The following is a 12,826-nucleotide window of genomic DNA, read 5'->3' as shown; positions in this document are numbered from 1 at the left end:
ATTTAAACCACCACCTTTGTGCAAATGTTAAACGTATAAAACATATCTACATCTAAAGTAGGTTTTTCACATCCCATAGTCTGTTTTATGATTGAACCATCCACCCAGCCATGAAGAGTTTGACTTGACATCTTCCTTGACCCCTTTTTGCCATCTTCCTGAGTTCAGCTGCTTTTATTCAATTCTTCTATAGTTGATGGGCAGAGCGCTCCATTGAGACAGTTCATCAGAGTTGAAAATGAAAAGTAACATTGACTCTTATGGCTGAATTCTCAGAGGACATTGGGGAAATGTAATAACTTTCGACTTTAATCAAAATGCAGAATTTTGAACAACAAAGGATAGAGTGAAACTCTTGAATAAAAATATACACTGGTTTCCTGTTACAGAAAATGAAAAGTAAATCAACATATTGTCCCTTACCATCTGTATGGTGTTGGAGCAAAGCCAATGCAAGCAACAACTGCTTACTTAGCTTGGCAGAGCCCCTTTTAATTTTACTTTATAATGAAGCTTAAGTATGGTGTATTTAAATTGACTTTAGGGATGGGCACTAATCCTGTCCCCCTGACAATATCTATAGATTTAAGCAATTAGTAATTATATTTATTATTACATTGTTAAAAATATTAAAACATGAACAGATGACAGATGGTGTCTGTCGATTAGCATCCTAAGCTTTATATGTGTCTTTGCAAAATATATTTCTATATATCTCGGGGTATATATGAAAGGGTAACTTTTTCCCCACAATGTGGGTACGACGGCACTTCAGCTTTTCATGGTACTCCAGGAGAAATAATTTCTATGTTTGTAACGCCTATGATCTGATTCATCTAGAAGCTCTTATTCACTTACTCACATGGTATGATGCTCCTCCGTATTCTGCAAGCATCACTCAATGTATTACTGGTGGCCTTCTTGGCCCGGATGGGTATTCTGCTCAAATGATCATGTCCACATCAATCTAGGGCTGCCATTTTGTAAATCATTGTGAAACGTGTGCACATTTATTATCTTGTATAATTGGTGTAAATATAATGTGCTTTGTACTGAGCCTTGTATGGAAAAAAAAAAAATCTGTATAAAAATGGTGAATTGATTCACACGTGGTTACTGTCATTACATAGAAAGCGGCTATTTTCCATCCTCAGCCTCTGGTTCTCTTCAAATTTGATATCTGAATCGAAGTATGATCCCAATAGGCTCCAGTGTTCAAAATGTACATACAGATGACCTTTGCTCGTTGCAGCCTCCCTGTCAATGCAACTTGAGTGATTAGCTACTAGGCATGGTGGAAATAAGCCGAAACCAGTTTCCATGGGAACCAGATGGGCATCTGTAAGGCCTCATGTGGTTGTTTGTAACTATGTCATTTAGACATCCCTTCAATTATCCCCTCTACTATTTTTTGAAGTGTGTACATGTTTTTTTCCTCTGCCTTTTAATGAAGAGTTCCTTTTTTCCTTAACCCACATCTGAATGAATTGTAGATGGCCTCTTGCCTATGTAATGAGCGCTGTTTCACGCACCTCACCCCAAGTCTTTCAAGGCCCTTCAATGAAATAGGTCCTCTTCCGACTTTAATTTGCCCGCTGCCAATTATCAGAGAAGTGCCAATTCAGAGAGTATTTTATGTTTCTCAGTAGGGGAGTTGGAATTAATTCCTTAATCTGGTTTCAAGGAGAACCTTGCTTTTTCCACAATTGGTTCATATCGGGGTTAACATATTTGATTACATTTTTTGTGAGGTGGACTGTTTTGATGCTAAGCTGCATCTTTAGAAAGCCAAGTATTATTGAATGCAAAAGGTTTAATTTGGGTCATTTTTGGGGTCTTGTTGCAGAGTTGTTTTAGGATAGCCCGAGGAAAGACGTATTTTCAGCTACATCCTCCACAACACCGTCTCCCACTCATATTTAATAACTATTGTAATTTTAGTTTAACTCAAATTAACAAGATTACTTATACAGTTTTGTATTAACAAACAGTAGAAAGGACTTGATGGTATTTTATTGGAAGTTCTTCCTTGGTTGTACATAATTCCCATTTGTACATAAATCTTTCCCCTAAATGTGAAATACGAATAACAAAAAGTTACTTTAAGCTAAATATTTTTTCTCTATCTTCTTGTCGTTTTAGTATTTGAGGAACCGGAGGATCCCAGCAACAGATCGTTTTTCTCTGAGATTATTTCTTCCATATCGGACGTGAAGTTTAATCATAGCGGTCGGTACATCATGACCAGAGACTATTTAACTGTTAAAGTATGGGACCTGAATATGGAGAACCGTCCAATAGAGACATATCAGGTAAATAAAGAGAAGCAGAGTTGATCACATGGAAAATCACAATACCTGTAATTATGTGTGTAGTTTAAGTCACCAGATTTCCCAGAAAGGCATACCGTATGTCTTACCGTTTAATGTAGGGCTAAATTAGGACCACTGATTCTCTGCATTATGCATTTTAGGAGGGGCACTAACTATGTGCATTTTCAGCACCGAGAACAGCATTATTGACAGGCCCTAGGGGGTCAGTGATGGTGGTACGTCCGAAAGCCTTCCTGCAGAATTGGTCAAGGTTTATACAGTCAGGGATAACTAAGTCGACCTAAGCATAACTTAAGCATATTCCAAGGCTCAAATAAGATAAGGTTTTCTGTAGAAGGGGAGGCTAGATGTATGAGACACGTGTTTGCTATCAAATCTGGTAAGATCATAGCGATTCTGATTCCACATATAAAATCATTCAATGTCAACACCCTTGCCTCCATAAATTACATCACAAAGGTTTAACTTATTCTTCCAAGTGCTGGGAAATTCAGAACAAAATGTATTTGCAATGACTTGATCGCTGTCTTTTTGTTTTTATTTTAGGTCCATGATTACCTCCGCAGCAAACTATGTTCTCTCTATGAGAATGACTGCATTTTTGACAAATTTGAATGTGTTTGGAATGGTTCAGACAGGTACGAATCAGATGAGATCCCTCGGGTCTTGTAGGGATGTACACATTACTAATATACAGGTTCACTGCGTATACCAAATATGCATCATGCATGTATAAACCCGGATAGAATGCAACCTGGCTCTACATAATCACATGCTATTATTTCCTCCCTGGCCATCTCTGTTGAATCACAAATTTTCCCATATCCCAAAATTCCCAAATCTGCTTTTGAACTTAGCATTTTAGCCAACGGATTCTCCTCCAATGGCTGTTGAACTACAGTTTCCACAATCTCACCAATGTAGTAGAGATTAGCGTTGTTCGTATTTTGAAGCATCTAGATGAACATGTGAAAATAGTGGCAAATGTCAGCATTCGTACACCCAATGAATATTTGATGGCTCTTTTTTCCTTAAATGTATGAAAAATTGCCTAAAATGGCCGTGCAGCTAAAAGGTTATTTTGTGTATTTCTGAAAAGCATAGTAAGAGATCCTACAAGCAAATGTTGCCCTAAAAGGGCTGTCAAAATCTTCAATCTAAAATGTCCCCAACCACATCTAGTATCCCAAAGTGTCAAACTATGCCCATGGTGTATTAAAATGTATTCCAAAACGTGCTGCGTGACGTTTTATCGATCACAAAGGACGCATTAACGCAGGAGTTTTTCAAGTTGCGTTTCTTTCTGTTTTTTTCAGTGTCATAATGACTGGCTCCTACAACAATTTCTTTAGAATGTTCGATCGCAACACGAAACGGGATGTCACGTTGGAGGCCTCCAGAGAAAACAGTAAGCCTCGGGCGATCCTCAAACCTCGCAAAGTCTGCGTCGGAGGAAAGCGAAGAAAAGATGAAATAAGTGTGGACAGTCTGGACTTTAGCAAAAAAATTCTTCACACAGCCTGGCACCCTTCAGAAAACATCATAGCAGTGGCTGCCACCAACAACCTGTATATATTCCAGGACAAGGTTAACTAGAGCACTGTTACAGGAAAATATTAGGAATTATGTGTTAAGGCTTTTTACTATACCCCCTCCCCCTTCCCTTATTTTTCTAATATTTCTTCTGTTTTATTTATTTCAATTATGTTCACCAAGTTCTTCCTCTGGCGAGTTATAGACCAAACGAACAGGCAACTTTTAACCCTATTGACCCTACTTCAAACTGATGACAGTTGAGCGTTTTTTTTTTTCTCCCACTGGTGATTGCACCAGTCGCAGCATTTTGAATCCTACTCTAAAGGAGTTTGTAACTTGCCTCTCACATGGCGTGAAAGGTGCAAGCAAAAAAAACTGGACAAACCAAATGTGGGCATATATAATATTCTTTTTAATTGGTAACTTGATTTTTAATAAAAGATAATCATTGTAATTGCGATTACTTTATTTTGTTCTACGACTGTGGTGATGCTTGATGAATGATGAAAAAGAATACTGGTCTGGCTTTCTCTGATCTTACTTTAAAACCTGTTGATTACACTTTTCACCAAGATATTTGAAGTCGCGGCTACTGGGATACCCTCGACCTAATATTTTTTTTTATTCTCTGTTGAAATTGTGCAGTAAGACACAAAGCTAATTATCTGGCTCTGAGAAGAACAAATGCCCAACCCTTAGTGTGTAAGCATGAGATGAAACATCACTAGATTTCAGGAAGCCATGAGATTATGAGTATTACCGGTTACCCTTGGGGTTTCAAAGGTATGACCAATGATGGTACATGCCTTTTTTTTTTTTTTTGCACACGTGTAGAATACCATTCAAAGGTTTTGGGGTCAGTTAGCCGTTTTCATTGAAAACAAAGATATTTCTAGCTATATTGGCAATTCCGATCTCCCAACTATTGGGTTTGCAGGACATGCGTTGCATTGATCAGCGTGAAGTGCATGGACGCGATACTCACCAACAGGCAGCCCCAGCTCTAGCTGGTGCTACAATTGAGGGGGTCTGAGACCCCCTACATGCATTACCAGGAAACCCTCATTTAAATCAAGCAGCCAAAACTGGGGCAAAATGCAGACAGCAGAGGGTCTGTTAGGGATTAGCTCTACAGCTATATTCTATAGAAAAGTAAGCAGGTGTTTGTCCTTTTTAGGTAAAAGAATACATGTTATAGCACTTACAAAGAACTTTAATATGCATTCCTCTGTTGGGCAGTAAACTGACCCTTCAAGCATGTTAACACAATTGTGTTCCCAGGCAAAAAATATATTTCTCTGAAAGGTTTCAGCATTCAGCAGTAATAGGAATGAGATTTCTAGTGCTTGATAGTAACAAGAGTGAAAATCGGCAAAATTTCAGGTCTGGTGTCCGTAACAAATTCCGCATACAAAACTACTAACAGAGCGTTACTTGGAATTAACACGCAACTTCTTTTTTGTCACTGGCCCATACAAAATAGCATAACCAGAATGAGGAATCTGCATTTACCATACAAAATAGCATGTGATTTCAAAGGGAAAAAAAATATATTTTATAAAATGGTTTTCAAAAAAAACAAAATTTGACTATCGACCTGACTGGATGGAGCTTAAGACATGGGGAAAAAACCCTGTTTCAGTCTGAAAGCTAGATGGGTCATGTTGGAAGTGGGATGTCCAAAAGGCCAACGACCCTAAAACCACATTGGCCAGTCTACATATAAGAACCTGAACTCTTGGGTCCTGTGACAGAAAAACAGTTTGCTGAACCTCCCTATCCAATCTGAATATGCTGGAAAACAATCACCTAAGAAAAAATGGGTAAAAAAGTGCAATATCGAGAAGTGCAAAGCTAGTAAAGATTCATGACCATAACTCATGACAAATTTGTTTCTATCAACCAATCCCTGTTTTGTTTTTTTTGTTTTTTATCTGTTTTGACTCAAAAAAAAAACCCGTTCACCTTCAGATTATATATTTTATGTCAAACCGAAAACAGTAAAAACAATTAAATACGTAGTAGAAACTTAAGCAAGGCATGTATTCCAATTGCCGTTTTTTATTTTGTTCTATTTAAACATATCTGACATTGCATCATTATTTAGAATACATCCTAATTCGAATATTTTTTTTTAAATTTATTTTGAATATGAAAAATATTAAAAACGATAGCGCTTTAAGGTTTCTGGGTAGTGTTTACAGTATATAGTTTCTAGAGTAACGCCTGCGACTGGAATTACAATAGGGTTGCACGGCTCCTATCTATTGCTGGGGAATAAGTGGCTAATAAAATAAATTTATTGCATCTAGTATAAAATTGTGTTCGCAAAAATACTATCGCACCCCTGCAGAAGGCCAGGCTGTATTTCCTAGAACTCTCAAAATGTAGGAGAATGTGAGATTTAGAAGATTAATGTCCGGAGCTCTGCAAGCTTCGCAGTGTATCATTGTGTCTCTTACATGAATGGGTATGAAAGCCAGCCAGTAATTTTAGTGACCTGGATACAGTTTTCGTGATGGCTTTTGTGCCAGGCTTTTTCATTAGCCTGAAATACGTGAAGGAGCTTCTTAATGAACGGTTTGTTTGAGAGCATCTTCAAGCTGATGTTCTGACTTACCAAGAACAACAATACGGTTGATTCCTTTGTACAATTACAATAGTGATTGTGAGATAAAGAAAAAAAAAAAAAAAAAGTTCTGGATTTAGGAGTTTAATAATGTAGATAACCAACAACTCAAATTGTCAAAGAGGGACACACATAGTGGTGTGGTTAGAGGAGCCATCACTAAGGGACAGGACTTTACCAAGACCTTTTATAAGTCTGTGACCTATTGATTGGCATTTATGTAATGAAGTAAGGCATTTGGAAGGAGAATAATGTATTTTATTGACACACATTTTTTGGGCTGTAGAACACCGATATATTTACTGGGTGAAAGTGGAAGCACATAGAAGACGGGAATTAAATAGAGACTGAAGCCAGAGGCAGTAGGAGAGGGCTGCCCATAAATTTACTGAAGCAAAAAAGTAAAGGACAGCAGGCTCACGGATGGCAATAAAAAATCCTCCTTTACGTATGCAAATAGTAGTAAGGCATCCTAGAATTTGTCAATTGGCAGTATAGACATGTACGCATTACATTTCAATGCAGAAATACATTAGGTGGCTATTGAGTACCATACTGTGAACCTCCTCGAAGACTTTGATGTTCCCTACTTGGGGACAGTTACTAGACCATCCGATCCTCCCTTAGGCTTTAGCTAGCGAGGGAAAGAAGGGGCTGCATCCCCCTGTGTTGAGAGCAGACGCAGAAGATGTGGGGAGTGCAGTCATGGAAGAGGAAAATTGGGAATCTATAACTTTGGACCACCTGTCACATCTTCATGTGACAAAGGGGGAAGCATGAGATACCTTCAGCTTTTAGGAGAAACATGTAAAAAAAGAGACACTTGGTCCTCTGGTCTTAAGGTCATGGACATTATGGAGCCTGAGGTATGTTTGGGGCCCCCTACTTAGTTCCACCTAATACAGAGGCATGCTCTCTACAAATTCACAATCACTGTCTGAGTCAGTAATTGTACCAAGTCAGTAATCACCTTCGGACCCTCCACACACTTTAAATTTTTAACGTTATAGATGGTCAGTGGAGTGTGCAGCCCCCCCACCCCCACGATAAATCTGGGGGCAATGGGCCCTTCTGCGTGATCACGCCCCCTGGTGTGTCGCTGCTCAACGTGCGGGTTACAATGGATATCTCTGATCTCCAGGACCAAACCATTCAAACCACGGAGCGCTGGGGTATGACATCATATCCCAGTGTTCCCAGCGACTGGGGTACTATCCCGGGTCAGAGGAATAAGCGGACACCTTTGGTATATGGCGGCAGAACTAGTAGATACAATTGCCCGTTATCAAAAAGGTTTTGAAACGGCCTCTACAAAAGGGGTTTTTAACCCCTTAATGACAAATGGGTTTAGGGACCGCCCATTGTCCTTAAGGGGTTAAAAAAGTATTTATGATGAAACATCCTTCAGCCCAGATGTTTTTTGTATTAATTAATATTTTCGATTTGCATTTCCTCTAGGTTATTAGTTTGTTCTTGCATTAAACAATCTATACCACCCCATTATTGCTGTGTAAGTAATGTTTGTTCCATGTTTTACGTCAGTGAGCTAACAGTGAATATGTATTGCTGTTATTTGTGTCGGATTTAGAGAAAGACGTAAACAAGCACTTTGCTTATATTTCTGCTAGATTTGGGCAATTTATACAAGTGCACTTAATGTTGACAACATATTTTATCCTTTAATCTATAGCAGTTAATAAAAAGTAATTCTCTCAGGGTTTTTAACTAGTTCCTTGTGCAAAGATCAGAATGTAACCCTCACATTCTTGAATTGTTTTAAGTTGTGCACACCTGGGAACCTCCCATGACAAAGATACCCCAGGTAGGGACTTCACGAAGAGCAGGGATAACCACGTCAGGGGTAGAGGTATCCAGGTGATGGATGGATCAAGCCTTAAAGAACATTAAATAAATAAGAGTAGAAGGGAAAATTCCCTCTCCTAGAGAAAGAGAAGAGCGACCCTGAGACCCGGGGAAGCAGCTCTTGGCCTGGAGACTCAACATCAAACCTGGATAATTCTCAGATATGGCAATATGTCACATTTTCCCCTTTATTGCTTCTTCCTCTACCCAGTCTGAACATTATGAACTAAGGTAATGAAGCATCCTAATACACTATCGTATAGTTTGTGTTAAAATATTTATAATGATACATCATGATCATATGTAACTTCCCTTAATCTAATATGCTGCATTTAACTACTATCATCTAATCAGACATGGATGGGTTACATCATCCGGCATATGGGGAAAAAGTCAATATTTAATTATAATTTAAAATATGCAAAGGCCTCCTAATAAGGGAATACCAATAATATTATGAGATATCTGATGTAGCTCTCCTGATAACGTACTCGGTGCTAGGCTCGCAATAATGTAATAATAAATAACAATGGTTCTGGTGATTTGATGTGACCCTATTATTGGCAATCTTTAAAACTGCTTCTGTAAATGTCTTAGAAGTGATGATGTTAGGCCTCGCTCGAGTGAGCATAGTATTGACGGTGCTTTGTGATTTTTCCACATCCTGTGCGCTATTCTAGTCGTTTAATGCTTTTGTCATTGTCACAAGCATGTACTCACTGACCCAGCAATTAGGATCCTCGTTAACATTCCTTTAATTTACGGCCTGATCCTTACAAACAAATGGTTTTTATTACATGTTCAATTTTCGATTTAGAAGCTTCTTCTATCCCACCAACTTCCATCTGTTCACTCGATAGAAGAGAATGTTATGATATTTTGGGAAGTGAAGGAGGGCCCTGTGTTTAGAAGATGTCATTTCCATGGCATCTGTTCTCTACACAACTCATACCCATTTTGGGATGAGAGGATGGACAGCATAAGCCTTTTTCTTTTTGCTGGCATCTTTTAGCTTATTAAGATGATGGAGAAGTCTTTGCGTACAGTGGAAAAGTACTACATTCTTCTTAATGTAATACGGTAGACATATTAACTTATACGACCTGGAATCAGGACAACTAGCAAATAACACATGCACAATTTCAATAGATTACAATTATAAAATAAAACAAATAAAAAGAATAAAAAGCACATATGCCAACAAGAATGGACCAAAATCATTATGATACTCTGTGCAAAGCTGGTATATACTAACCCAAAAAAAGTAATTTCAAAGTTTTTCTAAAAAATAAATAAATAATAATAATAATAATACCAAATACATTGGCTACTGATTTGGAGTTTCAATGTTTGAAAAGAAAATATAATGCAGAACAAAATTTCAACGTCCGGTCATTCAATGTTTTTCAAGGCAATTTGTGTATGTGTAATATATTGTGTATAATATGTAGAATATGGAATAGATAGAAAGAACAGAAGAATGAAAAGCTTAACCCTTACATGTTTATGCATACATATATATTATTTATTGTTTTATATAGCGCCATCAAATTCCATAGCGCTGTACGATGTATATATATATATATATATATATATATATATATATATATATATACATACATATATACATATACACACACACACATTCTTGTTTGTGCATGGTATCATTTCTATTTCAATTTCAAAAATGTGCGGCTTACATAACAAGAAAAAAAATAAAAAAAACAAAAACAGTAAAAAAAATTCTTCCTAGTGTCTATTTTCAGATTACTTCCCAGGCTTAAAACGAAATTGCTTGTCTTCTTAATCCTGCCAGCCACTCAGCGTCTGCTCTCCAGAGAATGTTCTCCCTATCATTGGCTACATCATTCCTTGTCAGGCATGAACAATAAGAAATGACAGTAACGCCGTGGATATACCCAATATAGTAAGAATTTCAGCCTGTGGCTAAAGAAATCTTTGCCGCTGTCAACATCCCCCATTATGCTTAAAATCACATTGTACGACAGTCATGACCTGCCTACTTGCTATAGGTATAACATAGAAAGGTGGGGATGCTTCATCTGCACATTGCCTATTCCAGTGACATCCTAGTTAAAGTGATAATTCAATACAAAAGTTATTTTAGCAAATAGAATGCTTGGTTTTTAATCAAATTGTCTTGTTCGTTTACTTTTTTTTTGTGAGCGCTATGTTTTCTTTGCAGTTTATAAATGTATTGATTTATGGAGTATATTTTATATTATTCTATATATATATATATATATATATATATATATATATATATATATATATATTCTTTATTTTTTATTTTATTTTTGGAGGGTATTTGAAGGCTCCTTGGAGTATATCTGCTCTGTGCAGTGTCAGGGTCACAAGGATTAAAGGAGTGAAGTAAATCAAGGCAGGTGTCCTATTATCCGGTGAGAATAGAACATATACCCGGCTCTCAATGTCAAATTCTGTGCATCTGCAAGATAGCAACCAGGTTATAAACTAACAAGCTTTCATCTGCCAATACTGCATTGTAAAGAATGATAGCCTTGCTCTCAATAAAAACTTAAAAAAAAAAATTTTTAAACCCAGGTAAGAGAATAGGGTTAAAAAAAATTAAGGTTTTTTGCATTTTATTTACTTGATCCTTTTTTAATTGTATGTATAGCATGTAGCAGATAATTTCTTATGTTTCTTATACAAGAGTTCAGGTGCTACAGAATTTTGGTGCGATGCTTAGATATTCATCATGCTGTTTCAAAAATAAACTGTTCTTAGACAGAATTGTTCGGAGACATAGAATTTATTCTTCAAACAGATATAACAAGGGTCGGCTAGAGGTGGGCAGCAGAATAGATGAGCTCATTGCATTTTTACAATTCAGTATTGGGGGATGGGGGCACGTTCGGAGTTTCTTTGTTATTCCCTTCTACGTATAGCACTTACATAAAGGATTTTTTCCGAGTTTATGTATACTTCCTCAATCATGTGATGTTTCAGGAAGCCTCGTGTTCGCTTGGACGGAAATTGGGAGCTTCGATCCACGTTTCATCTTATTTGTGGGAGTTACCATGGAATCATCTAAAACTCCCATTAATATGATTTTCAATATTTTGTACAGCTTTGGTTGTAAGCAATCAAAATATTCTAATACCTTCCAGGTATATCAAGGGCATTAGTGCTTAATTGTTCACGGTTGCTATTGACTGGTTTTCATTAAACAGCTAAACTACCAACTCCTTCTGTACCAGTATGTCTTAACATGTCTTCATACTATTGTTAATTTGTATATCGTCAGTTTTAACGTTATTGGTAATTTTGTATTCGGCGTTTCTCCTTTTGTAATAGCAGTGCTGAATGACTGCAGGCGCTCTATAAATAAAATGTGATGTCAATTATTGGAGTTGTTTGTATTGATATCAGAATATGTGTTTTAGATTGTATTGAGGAGGGGGTGTCTTTACTAGCTCACAAGACATTATTCTCTTGATTACCTACCTTACTGTATAGTTGTGTTATGAAAAACGCATTCTGCAAAAATGCTTTGCACAAGGAGATGCCTTAAGGCAAAATTGGACATGCATTATTCATAGAGGTCTCGTTTAACTGTTTGAGGGTGGAAGTGCCCACAAGAAGAGTCCAAAAGAGAGATGGAAAACAATAGAAGTAGCCCTCTTCTACGTGCCATCACTGTTGAGGTTGATGGGAAATAAATCACCAACAGCGCCCTCATTCCACAGAGCTTGATCTCTCTTTCTTGTTAGCCATCCCTTTAATAAAGACTAGGAATATGTCACAATGCTATAACCTGGCTCAATACAGACATAGGAATAAATGTTCTAAATTAATCTAATTTCTGACACAAACCACAGACAGATCTATGATGTACTGCACCTACTGCATACGCCTAAAGGGTTTATTCACTATGAGCGTTCAGGAGAGTTCCTCCTTGACGTCACTATGAATTTCTAACATGAAGAGGTTGTTTGGTCCTGCATATTGCATAATCCATAGTTGAATGAGTGGAATTTCTTTAAAATCACATCTCCAGTTGAACTATTCATTATGACAGGTCAACTAATATGCATATTAATTCCTAAGCTAAAACTGACCGTACTGCAAATGCCTACTAAACTGAATAAACCATATCTACAACAACAGGCCCTCCCAACATAAAAGAGCAGAAGTCAGATAAATCAGAACTTGAAATACTGGCTAGTGCAAAGCATATGTCTATTTGAGCACTCAGATGTCACATTACGGAAGGAGTATGGTGGCTTCATATATACCGTATTTGCTCGATTATAAGACGACCCCCCAAAATCTGAATATTAGTTGATGAAAAAAAGAAAAAGCCTGAATATAAGACGACCCTATAGGAAAAAAGTTTTACCAGTAAATGTTAATTCATGTAAACTATGTGAGCAATTTTTTTTAATAAAAGCTATGATTGAGAAAATTTTGTTTTTAT

At 37.2% G+C, this 12,826-nt stretch overlaps 1 protein-coding gene across 2 annotated transcripts in view; it reads left to right on the top strand.

Annotated features, from left to right (window-relative positions):
* Positions 1-3,929, top strand: part of LOC149297907 (serine/threonine-protein phosphatase 2A 55 kDa regulatory subunit B beta isoform) — a 121,570-nt gene extending 117,641 nt beyond the window's left edge. For both annotated transcript variants that reach the window (XM_089488018.1, XM_089488019.1), the window contains exons 7-9: positions 2,143-2,312; positions 2,880-2,971; positions 3,650-3,929. In XM_089488018.1, the coding sequence (XP_089344144.1) occupies positions 2,143-2,312; positions 2,880-2,971; positions 3,650-3,929 (542 nt within the window). The remainder of the gene's footprint in view (positions 1-2,142; positions 2,313-2,879; positions 2,972-3,649) is intronic.
* The last annotated feature ends 8,897 nt before the right edge of the window (positions 3,930-12,826 follow it).

Source organism: Sceloporus occidentalis, unplaced genomic scaffold, assembly GCF_023333645.1.
Source record: "Sceloporus occidentalis isolate IW3139 unplaced genomic scaffold, rSceOcc1.0.p SCAF_36, whole genome shotgun sequence".
NCBI lineage: Eukaryota > Metazoa > Chordata > Lepidosauria > Squamata > Phrynosomatidae > Sceloporus > Sceloporus occidentalis.
Note: the sequence above shows the minus strand (reverse complement) of the source record. Positions and strands in the feature narration are given on the sequence as shown.